The 19179-nt window shown below is 35.1% G+C and overlaps 1 protein-coding gene across 1 annotated transcript; it reads right to left on the bottom strand.

The window, feature by feature from the left end:
• Positions 1-388: 388 nt before the first annotated feature.
• On the bottom strand, positions 389-18829 carry LOC117342820 (protein FAM122A-like). Its single transcript, XM_033905079.1, has 9 exons — positions 18190-18829; positions 17090-17177; positions 16660-16742; positions 15267-15318; positions 14425-14544; positions 13528-13619; positions 12903-12955; positions 12569-12665; positions 389-11191 (listed from the first exon to the last, which is right to left on the bottom strand). The coding sequence occupies exons 1-9, from the start codon at positions 18336-18338 to the stop codon at positions 10918-10920; spliced, it is 1008 nt and encodes a 335-aa protein (XP_033760970.1). The 5' UTR covers positions 18339-18829; the 3' UTR covers positions 389-10917.
• Positions 18830-19179: the final 350 nt, after the last annotated feature.

Genomic DNA, 19179 nt, shown 5'->3' with positions numbered 1-19179 from the left:
ACAACTAATTTAATTCATTTACTGAAAGTTTGAAATATAAAGTATCATGAACTTTGTTTGTCCTTGGGTCAGAAGAGGTATTGGCATCTAGATTAACAGGTAATTTGGTAACTAAATACCAAAGGAAATGTTAAGTTTCAAATCATTATACTGTGGGCTCGAACAAAAGTTAAAGCTGTAGGAAGCTCTACAAGAAATGTATACCATTCAGATACTAATTTTGATAGGAATTACCGAATAAAATTGTGTAGCATTTCAGAGGGCACCATAAATTGCTTTGTAATTTTCAAAACAAAGGTTGAAAGTAAACAGCATGCAGTGTCCTTCACAAGTTACTGCTAACATAAATATATATATACATTTGTAGATGAATTGAATAAACAAAATCTTGAGATATGATATAGACGGGTCTTTTTATTTGACAAAAATGGGCATGTACATGTTTATACAGCAACGTACTGGGTAAGAGAAAAGAAAATCTCACCCTGGTAAAATTATGGATATCCCTGTCAACGTTACCTAATTGCTACATTATTTTTAATTACAATCTCTGTGAAGGTATGTTTGTAATTAATATCTTTTCATGTAGACACAAATGTATCAATGTGTTTTAAAGTTACGTGTTTACCTGATAATGTGGAATTTGAGGTGATGTTGAATATTTACACAAGACCAAGAAAATAAAATAACCAAGACAGTAATAGCGATACCAACCACAAAACAGTGTATCAGTAGATGGAAATGATGATTGCATTGTTAGGCGATATCACAGCATGGACATTACCAAAGGGACGTTTCATATACTGACAACCTTGACAGCCAATATGGCCGAGAATGCACCATGAACTGTGAAGATGCACCTCGGACAGTATAGATTTAGGAAGAGGCATTTCATCTTAAAAAGGCATTGAATGTTTGATATTTTTCATCTTAAGAAATTTCTAAAAAAAAATAGAGAAATAATTTAAATCGAAAGTTAAATACTGTAAAATACTGGCCGAAACATACCCTGTCAGTATAACTTCCCTACAATGTTACTTTAAAACCAAGAGTATTTTCAGCTCCAAAGAATACTGACCATTTAATGCTGATATTTACATAATAGCTTTTAAAGAATGTTAAGTGTATCATTTAATGTGATTTCCATATTAATATCAAAATACAGTCAAACTTGGTTATCTCAAACCCTGATAGCTCGAAGACTCTGCTGAACTCTTAGCTTCATTTCGGACAGAAAAAAATTATTTAGAACTGAAGAAATACATGTAATCATTTCCCTTGAATAATCGGGGTGTCTCAAAAGTTTTATATTCTATTGCCACAAAGACTTAGAGATAAGACTCTATAAATGTATTTACATGTAACTGGTTCTCAGGCCAATTTTTGTAAAAAAAAGATGAGGGAGGGAAATACATTTTTTTAATCATTTTATTGGTAAAAAAAAAAAAAAAAAAAAAACAGACGAGGGCATGTTTGTTTTTAGTTTTCATACCAATTTTTATCCATTTTCATATAAACTGCTTCAAAATGTGGGAAACAATGATTTATCAGTTCTTTGTCTTTGTTTTACATCATTAATGAACATGCAATTTCCTAATTTTATGGTTAAATATAATGGATATTACAGGAGAAAGATTTTATGGTGATGTTTTTCTTCCACAAATTCATCTCCCAAAGAATAACGAGATTATCTTTATTCCACCAGGATACAGATATGAGATGAACTTTTTAGGACTTCAAAGCAGATGAGGGAGGCCCTCAGAACCAAGTCATTATTTATTTTGGTCTAACAAAGTTTGACTGTATATCACAACTGACCCTGTGTATTACTGTTAAACACATGTTAAAGACTGGACAAGTTTTAATTGGATTAAGTTCAACCTTGACTTTCTGATTTTTCTTCAATATTTCAACTCAATTTTCTTGAATTTATCTCTTGTGGTCCCTTATCCACCATGAAAACCATGGATGCTTATAAACATCAAATATCTCATGTTACATAGCATTGCCTTTGTCCCAAACACTTCTATATAATTTTGACATATTAATAATGAAAATGAATAAGGACCACAATCATCATTTAAATGTACATTATATTTGCAAGGAATTGAATTCTGCAATATGAAAGATAATAAAATATAGCAAACAAATGATTAAAAAATATTTATATAAATGTAAACAAATGTCAGAAATGTTTATTGCAGAGTGTTTATAAGGTGTGGTTGTACTAAATTTAATATCTACCAACTAGTTCCAAATGGACAACCATGAAATATTAGCTCTGTGAAATTTAACAATTATGCAGGGTTAGAGAGGAGAGAATGTTTTCCATACAACTTATGGCCATCACAAAGACCAGTTAAAATGGACTAAAAATATCACAGGAAACTCAATGGCATCTAATCCTTAAAACAAAATCCAACTTGACCATTAGTGAGGAATATAGGCATCAATCACAGGGATGTTTTTTTACTGAGGCTGTATTTACATTCAACTTAAATGAAAAATAAACCTGAGGGCTGAAAAAAATATGTACGTACAGGAATATTTTTTAACGAGGCTGTATTTAAATTAAACTTAAAAGAAAAAATGACCTGAGGGTTGAAAAATATGTACCTTGTATATGTATATTAATGATAACTAAGATTTCATTGCCAATCAATCCACATACCAAGGTATCGCCTAGCCTTCACATTTTCAGAGCATGTGTTTAAAAGATAATTCATATTGAACAATAGATTAACTTCTGAAAAATAATTAAGTTTTCTAATATTATAACCTAATACCTGACCATATTTCCCAACACCTTAACTGAACAATACAATGACGTCAATTTTTCCCATTAAATACGGTACTCTTAATCAAGTTTACCTTTACAACGTCAAACACAACAGCTAAGACTTCTGATACAGTTATTTTACCCAGGTAATGTTTAGAGAATATAAGCATGTACATATACAGTCAGAAAAATATTTATTCTTTTTGTTTAATTGACAGGTTTTGTGTGTACAATTTGGGAGTTTTTTAGATGTGAATATATGTACACCTTATGGATAACTTTAATGATGAGATTTTTCGAAAATCTCCTTCAAAATATAAACAAAACAAAATTTTTCCAAAAGCATTCATGATCCAGAATCATCCATGTACATTTGTATATGGCATATATTCACAATATGTAATGTGTAAAATGCTCATGAATTGTGGAGCTGAACGAGAGGATGATCGAGGACAAGGAGAGGATGATCAAGGACAAGGAGAGGATGATCGAGGACAAGGAGAAAATGATCGAGGACAAGGAGAGGATGATCGAGGACAAGGAGAAAATGATCGAGGACAAGGAGAGGATGATCGAGGACAAGGAGAGGATGATCGAGGACAAGGAGAAAATGATCGAGGACAAGGAGAGGATGATCGAGGACAAGGAGAGGATGATCGAGGACAAGGAGAGGATGATCGATGGACAAGGAGAGGATGATCGATGGACAAGGAGAGGATGATCGAGGACAAAGAGAGGATGATTGAGGACAAGGAGAAGATGATCGAGGACAAGGAGAGGATGATCGAGGACAAGGAGAAAATGATCGAGGACAAGGAGAGGATGATCGAGGACAAGGAGAGGATGATCGAGGACAAGGAGAAAATGATCGAGGACAAGGAGAGGATGATCGAGGAGGACAAGGAGAGGATGATCGAGGACAAGGAGAGGATGATCGAGGACAAGGAGAGGATGATCGAGGACAAGGAGAGGATGATCGAGGACAAGGAGAGGATGATCGAGGACAAGGAGAGGATGATCGAGGACAAGGAGAGGATGATCGAGGACAAGGAGAGGATGATCGAGGACAAGGAGAGGAATGATCGAGGACAAGGAGAGGATGATCGATGGACAAGGAGAGGATGATCGAGGACAAGGAGAGGATGATCGAGGACAAGGAGAAAATGATCGAGGACAAGGAGAGGATGATCGAGGACAAGGAGAGGATGATCGAGGACAAGGAGAGGATGATCGAGGACAAGGAGAGGATGATCGAGGACAAGGAGAGGATGATCGATGGACAAGGAGAGGATGATCGATGGACAAGGAGAGGATGATCGAGGACAAGGAGAGGATGATCGATGGACAAGGAGAGGATGATCGAGGACAAGGAGAGGATGATCGAGGACAAGGAGAGGATGATCGATGGACTAGGAGAGGATGATCGAGGACAAGGAGAGGATGATCAAGGACAAGGAGAGGATGATCAAGGACAGTGGTATGTCCTTCAGTCTACATTTACCGATTTATTATTCTGAATTTAATGCAGAAAAGCTACAGCCTGATTCAAAACTTTTATTGTTTTCATGACATTGATCCACGCCTGCACTTTTTCATGAATCGAACACAAATATAAATATGGCAATAGACAACATTTACAATATTACTGAAAAGACCTTGAAAATAACATTGAAAAGCAGGTGAGATAATATGCACTATGAGGCACTCTGTACCAATAAACTATACATTATACGCCAATTTACCAGGGCAATATATACAATAGGATTATATACACTATATACAATGGCCTGTTTGTATTTACAGTATTTACAATATAGCCCAGCTAAAATGTGTATTTACACTGTACATTATAATATACATATTTACACTATGTACATCTATCAAACAATATTTATACTTTCAAAAAGCAATACTCCATTTATACTTTTTACAATACATATACACAATGTACTACTATTTACAATAGCTGTATATAAGGTAAGATGTTTTTACGTAATTAAACAGTCTACATCCTCTAACATAATATGCACAAACAAAAGTCATGCAGCAAAAAGCCCTTTGTATCTATTGTTTTTCAATAGAACACATTACCTAGTTTTTTTAATATAATTACAATATCTATTGGTTTGAATAGCATTACAATATCTATTGTTTTCCATAGAAGAATTACAATATGTATTGTTTTTCAATAGTTACAATATGTATTGTTTTCAATAGAATCACAATCTCTATTACTTACAACATCTTATTATTCAATAGAGTTACAATATCTATTGTTTTCATTAGAAGACTTACAATATCTATTGTTTTCATTAGAAGACTTACAATATTATAAGTATTGTTTTTCAGTAGTTACAATATGTATTTTTTTCTAAAAGAATAACAAGACCTTCTGTTTTTCAATAGAATTACCAACAAATGCTACTGTCCTGCAACAAACCCCATTACTTGTAAGTCAGAGGATATGTGTTGGCCCCTGGGGTTATTACAGGATATTAAAACATGATATTAAAATATCCTCCCCGATATGAATTCTTCCACTTGAAATATCATACAATGGTTAAATTACTAATTTTTTTTTATTGTAGTTGGCATCTGATATTTTACTTGGTGACTGATAAATGTTCCTGTGACATTTGAGGTGGCATGGTGCCACAGTGACAACATATCCATTTTTCACCGATCTAGATGACCAGAGTTCCATTCCCAGTCAGAGGTGTAGTATGAGGTCACCTGATCACCCCGTGGGTTTGTATCTGGATGTTTCAGTTTCCTCCCACAGTAAGACCCCTTGTGTGCTTATAGATCGTGGTTATGATGTTAAGAAAGATTTAGTCAAATGAAAGCTTTATATTATACAATATAGAACAATAGAGAGGCCTGGTAAGTTTGGCAAGCAGGTAACTGGTATATATTTACCATTGTATGGCACTGCCACTATAAAACCCTACCAATTCAGTTGCGAGTTCACCAGCTTATGAACTGCCAACTGAAATTTGAATTTGAAAATTTCAAAAAAAAATCGCATGACAAATAAAAAATCGCAGATGGTAAATATAAGCATTGAACGGCTTTCAGTTGGCATTCATAGTCAATATGAATGCCAACTGGAAGCCGTTCAATGCTTAAGTAATTACAATCAGGAGTCAGTACTTTTAAGGGGTTTATGTGAAACATAAGGATCCCAAGACAAACAGACTTAATTCATTGTCGAACTTTGTAATCTCAAACACTGGTAATTCAAAGACCTTGCTAAACTCAAACCAAAAATTTAGTTCCCAGGGTAAAAATTCCGTAAAAAACATATCCTAGTTATCTTGAATAGTATATCATAACAATAAGGCAGTTGAGACAACATAAGACCCTTTACCGCCTCCATCAAATCTCCAGACAACATAAGACCCTTTACCGCCTCCATCAAATCTCCAGACAACATAAGACCCTTTACCGCCTCCATCAAATCTCCAGACAACATAAGACCCTTTACCGCCTCCATCAAATCTTCAGACAACATAGACCCTTTACCTCCTCCATCAAATCTTCAGACAACATAAGACCCTTTACCGCCTCCATCAAATCTCCAGACAACATAAGACCCTTTACCGCCTCCATCAAATCTCCAGACAACATAAGACCCTTTACCGCCTCCATCAAATCTCCAGACAACATAAGACCCTTTACCGCCTCCATCAAATCTCCAGACAACATAAGACCCTTTACCTCCTCCATCAAATCTTCAGACAACATAAGACCCTTTACCTCCTCCATCAAATCTTCAGACAACATAAGACCCTTTACCGCCTCCATCAAATCTCCAGACAACATAAGACCCTTTACCGCCTCCATCAAATCTCCAGACAACATAAGACCCTTTACCGCCTCCATCAAATCTTCAGACAACATAAGACCCTTTACCGCCTCCATCAAATCTTCAGGCAACATAAGACCCTTTACCGCCTCCATCAAATCTTCAGACAACATAAGACCCTTTACCGCCTCCATCAAATCTCCAGACAACATAAGACCCTTTACCACCTCCATCAAATCTTCATAACGTAGTGGTGTTGGCATGGTTGTTTAGCGATCTCCCCATTCTTTTATTTTTACCATAACATCATTTTGTGTATTATTAAAATTCTGGTCAATTTTGCACAACTGCAAGAGAATGCTGGCAATGTTAAATATTTGACAAGTAAAGAACATAATGTGAAGGAATTTTATATAAAAATATGGAAAGGGCTATTGAAACAAATACTCCTAATTGAAGCATAGTTATACTTAGTTTCTTTTTATTGGACTTTGGTTGAGGTTACATATATGTCAGGATCAATGCCTTCTCGTAATATGGAAACTCTCAGGCATTTTACCTTATGATGCTAAATTGAATTTTTAGAAGTAAAAGAACACTATCGAGACATATACTGCAGAATCACACAAGTGACTTTCATTTACATCAAGATCAAAAACTGAAATGATAAAAAAAAAAATTATAATTCATTAATTCAAGAACATACCAGCAAATAATTTTTATAACAATATTTTATAGCTGTAATTTACCATGGGTACAGGAATTATCTTACAATTAAGCTCTGACATTATTATCTATGATACTAGAAAAGTTTCTCCAGTGTATCTTTCTGGTGTTATTTTTTCAAATGATGGTAAAAATTCTAATGTAATTTCAGAATCATATGTCAGACCTAGGTTATGATGTTGACAAACTGAGACAAGACAATTGATCCTGTCTTTCTTTTCTTCAAACATAGGTGTCAAAATGAACAATTTCAATCGCAAAACAAATATGCTTAAATTATGAAATGAAAAATAAAATATTTACATAGAATCTTATCTCATGTTTGCACTCAATGTATCTGTGTATTTTATATATGGTTTGTAATTACCACAAACATAGAACTAAATAAAGCATTAAAGTAAATCTTCACTCAAACACCATCTTATTAGCCAGAAGAATGAACAACTGTTCAGATTCAGGGTTTAGGACTTATAATTAGGATTCATTTGTGTACAGTTGATCATTTAACATAATGCTCAGGAAATGCCCTCGATCTCACTCATTCTGAAATAACATCACATTTAAAATATTTACATATTTTTATAGCGTTTCTCATACACAAGTGTCTTTTTTCAATTTCATTTAAGTGAAGTTGAATTTTTTTCAACATTTAAAACGGATATGAAAAAATTCACAGATGAGCAACAATATCAATGGATGATCGCAACATGAATGTGTAAAAGGAAAAGTTGACAGATATAAGCCACAATAATGATTTTATAAGTCAGTAGGTATAAGACAATGCAAAGTTTAAGGATACTTTTGATGTTACCATGACACAGCCCTCTGTCCTCACTTAGAAATGAATTTCACAATACGAAGCCTGAAGCCAACTCGATTTGCATTTTTCTTCTTCTGGAATATATCTTCCAGTCACTCGATTTGTAGCTCTTCTGCTTTTGGAAGATCTTCTACCTCTTCCCTCTTGAAGTTGGAAGATTTATCTTCCAGAAGGCGGCGACCATATATAAGCGTGCGAGTGACGAGTTTCACTAGAGAAGGATTTATCACACATACGTGCACATGTTTGTGTCAGTGTTTGAGAAAATTTAAAAACTTGTTTGTTTTGGGTTATGTTCTTCCGGTTTACTTGATTTATATATAACAGAATGCGATCTCCTGAAAAGACTGCAAATCGAGTTGGCCTCTGTAATCTGAACTTATAACCATTGGTTACTATAAATTTCAAGGGGGATTACTCTGACAAATACTAATATAATCCCAAACTTATTGTAGAATGTATCCTAAGTTGTCTTTCTACCAACTTACCTAAAATAAAAAAGCTCACAATGAAAAAATTATGTAATTTCAGCTTTAAACACAAATCCAATATATAAAAAAATATTTTTTCAATGACAATGAACTGTGCAGTTCATAAGCCAGTCTAAAGACATTTATCTTCGTAGCAAGACGCAATATAACGATATACCGACGACTGTCTAGATAGTTATTGCACATAGGTTACATATAAATATATACAAACATCATCTCCAACACTAGATGTGTACAGTGAATTAAGACTTCCTGAGAAATCACTGCAGCACTATCCACTGGTACACATCACCAAACAGGTCAAATATTAAGGTGACAGAGGTCAAATCAATAAGGTAAATTCTTAAGGCTCAATAGAAACCCTGTCTTCAGGTGTAAACTATTCATAGGTAAATCATAAAATGCTGTAGTTATTCTCTTAAACTTACATTAAATGTGTACAGGCACCAGGAGGTGTTGAAACTCCTGTTGTACCTATAATTATATGAAATACTACCTTAAATCGTACACATGAATCCGCACTTATAAGGTGACTGCATCAAATTTAACAAATACAATCCAATATAGTACACAAAGATCAGGCACAAATCAAATTTTAAGATTTCGTTTTTCATTAACTTTGCAGATGACATTTAAGTCTTATACAATAATGCTATTAGTTTTAATTAGACAAAAAAATTTATACTTTTAAACCTATTTTGAAAACCAATATAAATTTCATTGATATTTTGATAGAATTTGAAAATTCTGTATCTTTAATTTCTAGAACACAGGCGTCTAAAATAAGGACATTTGAAAAATATGTGACAGGGTTGGAGGCAAGTAAAATACTCCCATTTGTAAACTAATGTGCATTATTTGATTACTTGGGGATGTTCAAATTTGTAGTACCCATCACCAGACAAGCTATAATATAGGCTGTAACCATAACATTGAAGAGGTGAATCTTGTACTGCTGTGTGTACAGGCCAAAACATACAGGAGTTCAATATTACACAGAACAAGCCTAGGTCCATCTGTTGTACGACAGACCCAGGCCTAGGTACATCTGTTGTACGACCGACCCAGATATATATACATGTTGCAGACCTAGGTCCATCTGTTGTACGACAGACCCAGGTAAATATACATGTTGCAGACCCAGGTCCATCTGTTGTACGACAGACCCAGATATATATATATATATATATATATATGTTACAGTAACAGGTCCATCTGTTGTACAACAGACCAAGATAAATATACATGTTACAGGCATAGGTCCATTTGTTGTACGACAGACCCAGGTCCATCTGTTGTACAACAGACCCAGATATATATACATGTTACAGACCCAGGCTCATCTGTTGTACGACAGACCCAGGTCCATCTGTTGTAGGACAGACCCAGGTCCATCTGTTGTACGACAGACCCAGATATATATATATATATGTTACAGTAACAGGTCCATCTGTTGTACAACAGACCAAGATATATATACATATTACAGGCATAGGTCCATTTGTTGTACGACAGACCCAGGTCCATCTGTTGTACGACAGACCCAGGTCCATCTGTTGTATGACCGACCCAGATATATATAAATGTTACAGACCCAGGTCCATCTGTTGTACGACAGACCGAGATATATATACATGTTACAGGCCTAGGTCCATCTGTTGTACGACAGACCCAGGTCCATTTGTTGTGCGACAGACCCAGATATATATACATGTTACAGGCCTAGGTCCATCTGTTGTACGACAGACAAAGGTCCATCTGTTGTACGACAGACCCAGGTCCATCTGTTGTACGACAGACCCAGGTCCATCTGTTGTACGACAGACCCAGATATATATACATGTTACAGTAACAGGTCCATCTGTTGTACGACAGACCCAGGTGCATCTCTTGTACAACAAACCCAGATATATATACATGTTAAATGGAGTAAGAAACCAACATTTCGTCAACATAACAATGAGCACCACAAAATCAATAACAAGATATATTTACACAATACTGCCTCCTTTCTTAAATTTCAGGAAGCATAACAAAGTTGTCTCCCCTTGTACTATATGCATACAGAATTGTCTCCCTTCGCAGTCAAATCTTTTATCACAGACAAAAGCGAACATTTGCCAAATCTGACACAATGCTCAACAATCCTAAACACGATGCTGCGCCAGCACATTGTCCACTGCCTGTTGACATTCATTTCACATCAGAACTGATGTACTCTTGTAAGGAGTTCCCGCATAAATAGGCAAGAGGTCCACTAGTAGTCTTAAAAAGTTTTCGGAGTACACCGGGGTCATAAGGGCGTGTGTTGTTGTCTGATAGGCTGGAAACCACGACTACTGCCCGGACTTCCTGATAATGATAGATTGTGGTCAGACAAATCTGCTGATTCAGCAATATCTGATGTTTCAGAGTCTGTCGTCTGCATTTCATGCGAGTCGTGGAGCGGCATGAAGCCATACATATGTGGTGGCAGTCTATTCTGTGTGGGCACCTCGTTCATCCCCTCACATCGTGGTACAGTCTGGTCAGGACTTCCTGCCTCTAAACTACTAGATGATATACTGCTGCAATACAAAAAATCTGAAATACATATCTGGTCCATAGAAATAGAGTGACAAAGGAATATTAAGAGATTGTCTACTTTATGAAAACAGCACTTGGACCAACACCTTTTTCAATACAACTTACAACTGTCATAGGAATGCTTCAACGCTGTGAAAGATCTCCTGTATTAAAGGTAAAGGATTGGTTCATTTTGTTTATTATTCTATTAACAGGCTGGGTCTTTTAAAGACGTGCCAGGTTTTGAAGGAAGAGGAAAGCTGGAGGCCCCTCTATACAGGATATTAAGGAATATCGACAGCACATGGACAAAATAAAGTAAAATGATTTCAGTAAAATATTTGTGTGGCTTTTACTTCAAAATACACAAAGTAAACAAGACAAAATCTCTGAACTTTTTACATGCGATATGGTACCAGTTTGAAATCTTTTAATACAAATTGTCTACAGACTATAAAGTGAGCTAAAAAAGAGATTGTTTTCATTTCTATTTAGAAGTATATTTCCATATTCAATGGGAAATAACATTTTGTACATAACCTTTATAATGATTCACCACAAAATAATGACAATGAAGGGAATCCAGAACAAGAATTCCACGGAAGTGGAGGTGTCGCCTGTGTATGCGAATAATTAAAGGGTCATAACTCTTTAAAATTAGGACTTGAAAAAATAAATGGCTATAACTCTTTTAAAAACTTGCGAAAGACTTCCCATGAAATTTTGAATTAATTCCAGTAATTAAAGGGCCATAACTCTTTAAAACTAGGACTTGAATAAAAAAAAACAATAACAAACTTGTCCACAGTATTATGGTAACGAACATTCTATTTTCGCAAAAAAAATTAAAGGGCTATAACTCTTTTAAAAAGGTCCGAATAAATTTGGTTAACGAACTTGTCCACAGTATTATGGTAACGAACCTTCCCATGCAGTTTCAAATTAATCCAGTAATAATTATTCAAGTTATTGAGTGGAAACCATTTTCGCAAAAAATTAAAGGGCTATAACTCTTTTAAAAAGGTGCGAATAATTTTGGTTATCGAACTTGTCCGAGCTATCATGGTAATGAACCTTCCCATGAAGTTTCGAATTAATCCGTTCTAAACTACTAAAGTTATCGCACGAAAACCATTTTCCGGATGACGCCGACACCGACACCGACGAAAAGTAATACCTATATGTCTCCTTTTTCAAAGGCGACACAAAAAACAGGCGAAAATATAGGAGTGGAAAAATGCACAGCCAGACTGGGGATTGAACCCAGGACCTCCGAACACTAGCCAGATGCTCTACCAAATGAGCTACCTGGTCGCCGATGATCAACCCAGTCCAGTTCTACTACACAAATAACTCAGCATTTCTACCCTGGTACCAACCTGTGAGCGAGAGGATGGTGGAGGATTCTGTCTGGTGTACTGGGACCAGAGTGGAACCTTTTTGGTGGACTCAGATAGTTCTCTGGATCCGTATCCACTGTTAACACAAACAGAAATTATGATGTCAAAATACAGAAAATCTGTATCTTCCGAATAGAAAATGAATTTGTAGAAATTACTGGTTATGATGACTAGCTTGATTCTCAAACTCCTGTTTTTGACATTACATGAATGAATGTTTATCACAGACTTCTCACAGAACACACGATATTGTATAAATTGATATCACTGTGATGGATAAATCATTCATATTAGTTAATCATATGCCACTTACGTTTCCTTTTCCCAATAGGACTAGGACGATTCACAACAATCGGGCTCATACTCCTGTGAACAGAAAATAAAAGATTTATGGAAAGGACTGACATTCCCGTTATATCTTCATATGTACTGGATACGAGACAAATTTTTCTAAAATACTCAGATAGTAACTATGCTCGTGGGCTTTAAGTTCCACATGTCTGACATTATCATGCATGCCACTTTAAAGTTCTTTTATTGAACCTTTTCAGAATATTCATGTAAATTTCACGTTTAATTAAAACGAAAGCAAAGTTAGAAGGGGCTCACATCAATAATCTACACCTCGTCAGTAAGATAAAATATGTCAAAGGGTTTGTGAGTTATCTTATACACATTTTTTTTAAAAATTTGAAATTGGTAAAGTACAACCTTTGACATTTAACCTATAAGCAAGTAAGTAGGTGAAAGAGTTTTGTCTTTCACACAATTTTAATGAGTTAGTCAAATTTCATAAAAAAACAATGGCAGGTTTCCATGGTAATACAGTTGGTCCAACCTATTGTGAAATATGCTATCTACACTTATCCTGTTACACTCCCTACATATTTCAGTATCTTTCCTCACTTAAGTCACTAATGTCAAAGGTGTCAACTTGCCTCATGAATGTCTTGCGAGTCGGACTTGGACTGGGGCTTGGTGTAAAGGAAATATTCTTAACAGGAATCTGCATGGAGGGGGAGAAGCATTGCTGAAAACAAAGCAAATATAAATATGAAATTTTTTTTAAACAAAATGTATCTGACAAATTCAGTTGAAGATTTTAAGTATGCGGTTCAACTCCTAGCCAGGGCAGTTTGTGTTTCTCAAGAAGGTGTGATCTCAGACTGTCCTGGTTCAATTCTAGGATAACCTCTTCTTTAAAACTCTGGGTGACAGATTTTACCCCCAGATAAAGTGACGAAAGTGAACAAAGGGCCACCACTCTGCTACATAACAGGACAAGAGACCATATTTCTATAACATTCCATCTAATCAACAGGTACTTGCATCCTTAGCAATTAAATCTGGAGGATGGAGCTTGCGGCACACCAGGAATTAATAAGGAAAATGTACAAACTCATATGACAACACATCCAGCATTGCATCTATTCAACAGGCATATATAACATATATGTAACATTTTACAATCAGAATCATGTTACAAAATTTTAGCGATTCTGGGCAGGCTACCGAGACATCCCCATGCAATGTTACAAATCAACTGAATGCGACACATTGACCTAAGAACAAACAAGCTGCATACATCACTTTGCTGGCAATTCTTTATTTTCAATTTAATATATCTTTACAGAGCTTTCAAATTTTCAATTTAATATATCTTTACAGAGCTTTCAAATTTTCAATTTAATATATCTTTACAGAACTTTCAAATCTTCAATTTAATATATCTTTACAGAGCTTTCATATTTTCAATTTAAATATTTCTTTACAGAGCTTTTATATAGAGTATCTGTTAAAATTTGGATAAACACACGATGTATTGTAGGTCATACCTTTCCGACTCGTGTAGGAGATGGTGCCCCAGGCATTAGTACACTCGGAGAGGTGAAGATGTGAAGTGACTCGCTGAAGGACCGAGGTCGTTTTAACTGTTCCATCGGTTCTTGGTCATCCTATTTTTTTTTTACAGAAATAAGATAAACATTTAATTTGGAATGTCACAGGTGGAATGTTTCTCACCTGAACATCAGAGCCTGAAATGAATTGCTGCCATCATTAATTTTGAAGCTAGAGATTTGACTTTGTGAACAAAAACATGGTACATCTCTCCTTTCTCACTAACTACTAAAATATTTAAAATTTGGAACTGAATTGATCTTTGACCTTAAAATGAAGATCACAATAATTTTATCATAGCACAATTCAGAGCACTTGTGGGTGGTACTGAATACTTGTTCAAATCTCATCAAGATTATTTTCAACTATTTCTCAAATATTCATGATAGCTAGATAACTGGAGCGACAACTTAAAATCACTTCTGTCCCGATCAGGCCTACATTCTGTAAGTCATCAATGTATTCTTTATCCTATGACAATTCAAATCACAAATGAAATGTTAGGAGTCTAGACAAGATTTTTCCGAACATTTGGCACACGTTTGACCTTTGGACTTACAAATGAGGGTCTCCGAACCATATGGACTTTGTGCACTGCTATCTGTGACTAATGCAGATACAATTTTATTTTGATACCTGACAGTTTATAAATTACAGTCTTATGATGATGTAAGAACCAGTACATACTTAGGTAAAAAGTAATCACAACATACAAGGTTCTTCATTTTGAAATTATAAAATTTTTTAACTGATACAAATAAATCGTCATCAATCTTACCAAGGTGAGTTCATCCCAAGATGTTGATAACTTGATGGCTGAGCTGACTTCCCTATGAAAAGGCAAAATTATATTCAGAATATATTGAAAGATATTCAATTCCCATATAAAGGCATCAAATAAAGATAAATAGTTATTACCTTTCCACATATTTCGTGATTATGTCTCCAATTTCCATATCCAAGGCAATATAAAGATAAATATTTGTTGTTACTCTGACCCTTTTTCCAAATTTTATATCCATGTTGGTTATGCTACATGTATTTAGATTGATCAACAACATGGTTTGGGAAATGGAATATTGAAATGTTGGGAGTATTTTTAAGTCTTCAATTTACTTTGTGATTATGTATTCAATTTTCTTTGTGATTATGTTTTCATTTTTTTGTGATAGTCTTCAATTTACTTTCCTAAAACCATAGATTTCTTGGAAAATTATGCCAGCATGTAATATTAGAGGTTTTTTTGCTTAACATTTTTATGAGGCAGCAATGAAGAGCTTTCAATTTTGAAAAGTAGTATGCATGAAAGGGCCTCATGATCAGCATTATGATCACTTCACTCTTCTATCCAAGTTTTTGATAAAATGTACTACTGTCTACATATTTTTTTCTCTCCTTGGAAATTTTAGCAAAATTCCGGAAACATTTATTAAACTGAAATATGTTCAAAAGTATTTTTTTCATAATCTCAGATTCAGCACAGAAGAAATGAGAAATTGAAAACTTGACTCTGGGATGCTCCATTTTTTTGGAGCCTCAAACTAGGATTTTCCAGAGAGATATTTTTGCGGCATATATCTAACATAAATCACTTATGTGAGAACAGTTTTGGTTAAAATATAATATTCTCAATTGATATAATTAGGGGTGAAATGGCACACCTTCAGCTATGTATTGTGGTGCAGTGTTGATGGTGCATTTTTTTTTTTTTGTATTTTAGAATAAAGCAAGATACAAATGTATTGAAAGATGACTAGCGGTACTGGGATGTCCGAGCATCTTTCAGTATTTTTACGTTCAATTCCATTTTCCTATCAAAGCACTGGTTTAGGTTTATTGTAAGGTCGCTTGCGATTGGATCTCATCAAAACTGTTTGATCAATCAGAAACTTGCTTTTATATAACATGGAATTACCATAACCATGATGGCACATATGGGAACAGACACATGCACCCTGTATGAAATTTGCCGCCCATGATATAAAATGAAATGCACATATCAACGTAGGCAAAAAAAAATAAAATGTTTTTCTTTTTGTTACTAGCATTCATATTGTCTAAAAAATGAATTTGATTTTTGCATTGACTGAAACTACATGTTTGAAAGCTAGGTAAATTCAGCCAAGGACTGCACCTGGAAGTTTCTTTAGTGATTATAAATAACTATTTACTTTTCATGTTGCCTCTCCTTTTCCCCAATGTGACTCTCTTCCAGTTTGAGACGATTCACTCGATCAGGAATCTTTACTGGAGCCTGAAACACCGAAAGAAAATACTGTGATATTCTGCGACAAAAATCAACAATTCATTATGAAGACACAAAATCTATGTAGAGATATATTTTATACTGCAAACTTCAAAATCATTAATAAAAAAACTGCAAATCTTGGCATTATCCCTGCCAATTGATGGACCTAGGAAGCATTTTTGACCAAATACTTATTACATTTAATGATGGATTTACCCATCTAATTAAATAATTCATTGTTGTCAACCGATAAGACACTAACAGAGGAGGATTGGCTGAAAAATATATAATGGGCGCATGTAATATCTTCTGACCCCAAGTTTGCTCAGCCAAATTGTGTGACATGATCTTACAGAGACAGCACTAGGGCTGTTAAGGCACATCGAGCTGTAGCTGAATCTTCTTATCCTTGTTGCTTCTTCAGACCTAAAGGAGGGTGGACTGGAAGATATAAGTACAAAGTGATTATTAATATGGCTAACATTGAAATATTTATATGCTGATGTGCAGTGCATGTAAAAAAGCAGAATTATCAGAATTTAAATGCATTCATAAAGGAATCAATTTTACTTTACTCAGTAATTATAAAAAGAAATTAATAGGGGCTACTCAAGTAAATTATCTACCAAACAGGAGGACTTCCAAGATTATCAAACAGTGACCACCCATAAAAGTGATTTAATTCAAACAGTACTCTACTACTGTATACTATGCCAAGATTTTTCCAGCACCCACCATGCACAGAATTTCTTTTTTTTTTTTGGAGTCCTCCCATTGGAAATAAATTTCACTGGGGTAGCTCTAAGCAATTCATGATCAGGCATCAATGGGACTATATTATACAATGTTTTAGTTTTTACAGGTTCTATAGAGCAGCAGCAAATCTGGCTTGTATACCATATAATAAATATCAAATTAAAAGAAAAAACAACTACATAATAAGGGAGTTGGTGTTAGATTTGATTTTTGGAATTACTTTCGCTGAATGTACTTTTTTTATAAAGAAACACAAACTGAACGCAAACCTGTGGGCTGAATCTTCATTACAGGAATGATTTATCTGCAGACTAAATGAAACCATCAAAAGAATTTGACCTGATGTAGTTTATTAAATACTGGACATAACATAAATGGTGGAGTTAAACAAAGTTACCAGGAATTGAGCAATTTGACCACCAAAAAACCCTTTCACTGGCTGGATTAATTACTCAGTTGCCAATGTTTTTATTTATTATCCAAAAAGGTCCCAATTATCCGTGATTTAGTTTCTGTGTTGTGGCTGACCACCATCCAAAAAGTTCAGATACAGTGAGAACCCTTCATAGCAGTGATTGTGACTTGACCTGTTTGTTTACATTCATCCAATCACATTTGGTTATATAATCTATATATTGTCAGATTTGCTGGCGCCCAACTTGTTATCATATTATCTATTACATAATCAGGTGTATACCTAAACTCCTGTTGAACGTGAGGTTCTATCGATGACACTAGTACGTTGATCATAGGAGCGCTATTGGAACGTTTCAAAGTCCCTGGTCCCCCAGACTGATTGGTAGCTGGGGGGTCCACCTCCATACTGCTCTCTCGCAAAAACGACATTGCAGCACGCTACACGATCCACAACGACAATAAAACAGGCAAATCAACCAATAATCCGAGAGGGTAAATCAGACAAAGTCAGACGTTTTGCCAAAAGGTTATTCCGGTGATACTTATTGTTTCTTTTGGTTATCTTCGATGAGGCTGCTTGATTAAAACCGAGATCAGAAAACCAGAATTTTACCGATTTTCAGCCTAGATCTGTGGGTGCAAACCAACAGACGTAGTTGCAAGTCTGTTGGAAGCCGTGCTCATTTGAATATATGGTCTCTGACAGACATAATCGTCGCATTTTGCTGCAGAATGGATCATTTTCATTTCCACCATAAAGCGAAATCCTGCAGACTTTTTTTCCTGAAGCAGTCTGTCCATGCCGAAGGATAAATGTATACTGTCAGCTGATTGGACACACTACTGTGGACCTCACTTTACAAAAGAAGATACTGTTGTAACGTATAGGGCCTTTTTTTATCGATAAGCAGTCAACCCATCGCATGGAAAATTAATCTGGTCCTTATTCGATATAATATATTAAAAGCAAACTGAACTTTGAGTGAATAAACCATAAAACCAGCGAGTGTCAAAATAGTCACCGATTACGATATTAGCCAATCAAAAATGATTTTACAAAACCGCGATGGCAGCAACACAAAGCTATGTCGTAAAAACCTTTAAAATTCAATTTTGAATATATCATTATTCTTTACACAATGTGATAAAAGTGTTGATATGTCTTGACTAGTTTCACGAAAAATAGCGTAACGTAAATTTCTCGAAGACTCGCCATTGTCGCAAGTTATACCATACGAGTTATTTCCCTTCATACATGGTTTATGTACTG

This window comes from Pecten maximus, chromosome 14 (genome assembly GCF_902652985.1).
Source record: "Pecten maximus chromosome 14, xPecMax1.1, whole genome shotgun sequence".
Lineage (NCBI taxonomy): Eukaryota > Metazoa > Mollusca > Bivalvia > Pectinida > Pectinidae > Pecten > Pecten maximus.
Note: the sequence above shows the minus strand (reverse complement) of the source record. Positions and strands in the feature narration are given on the sequence as shown.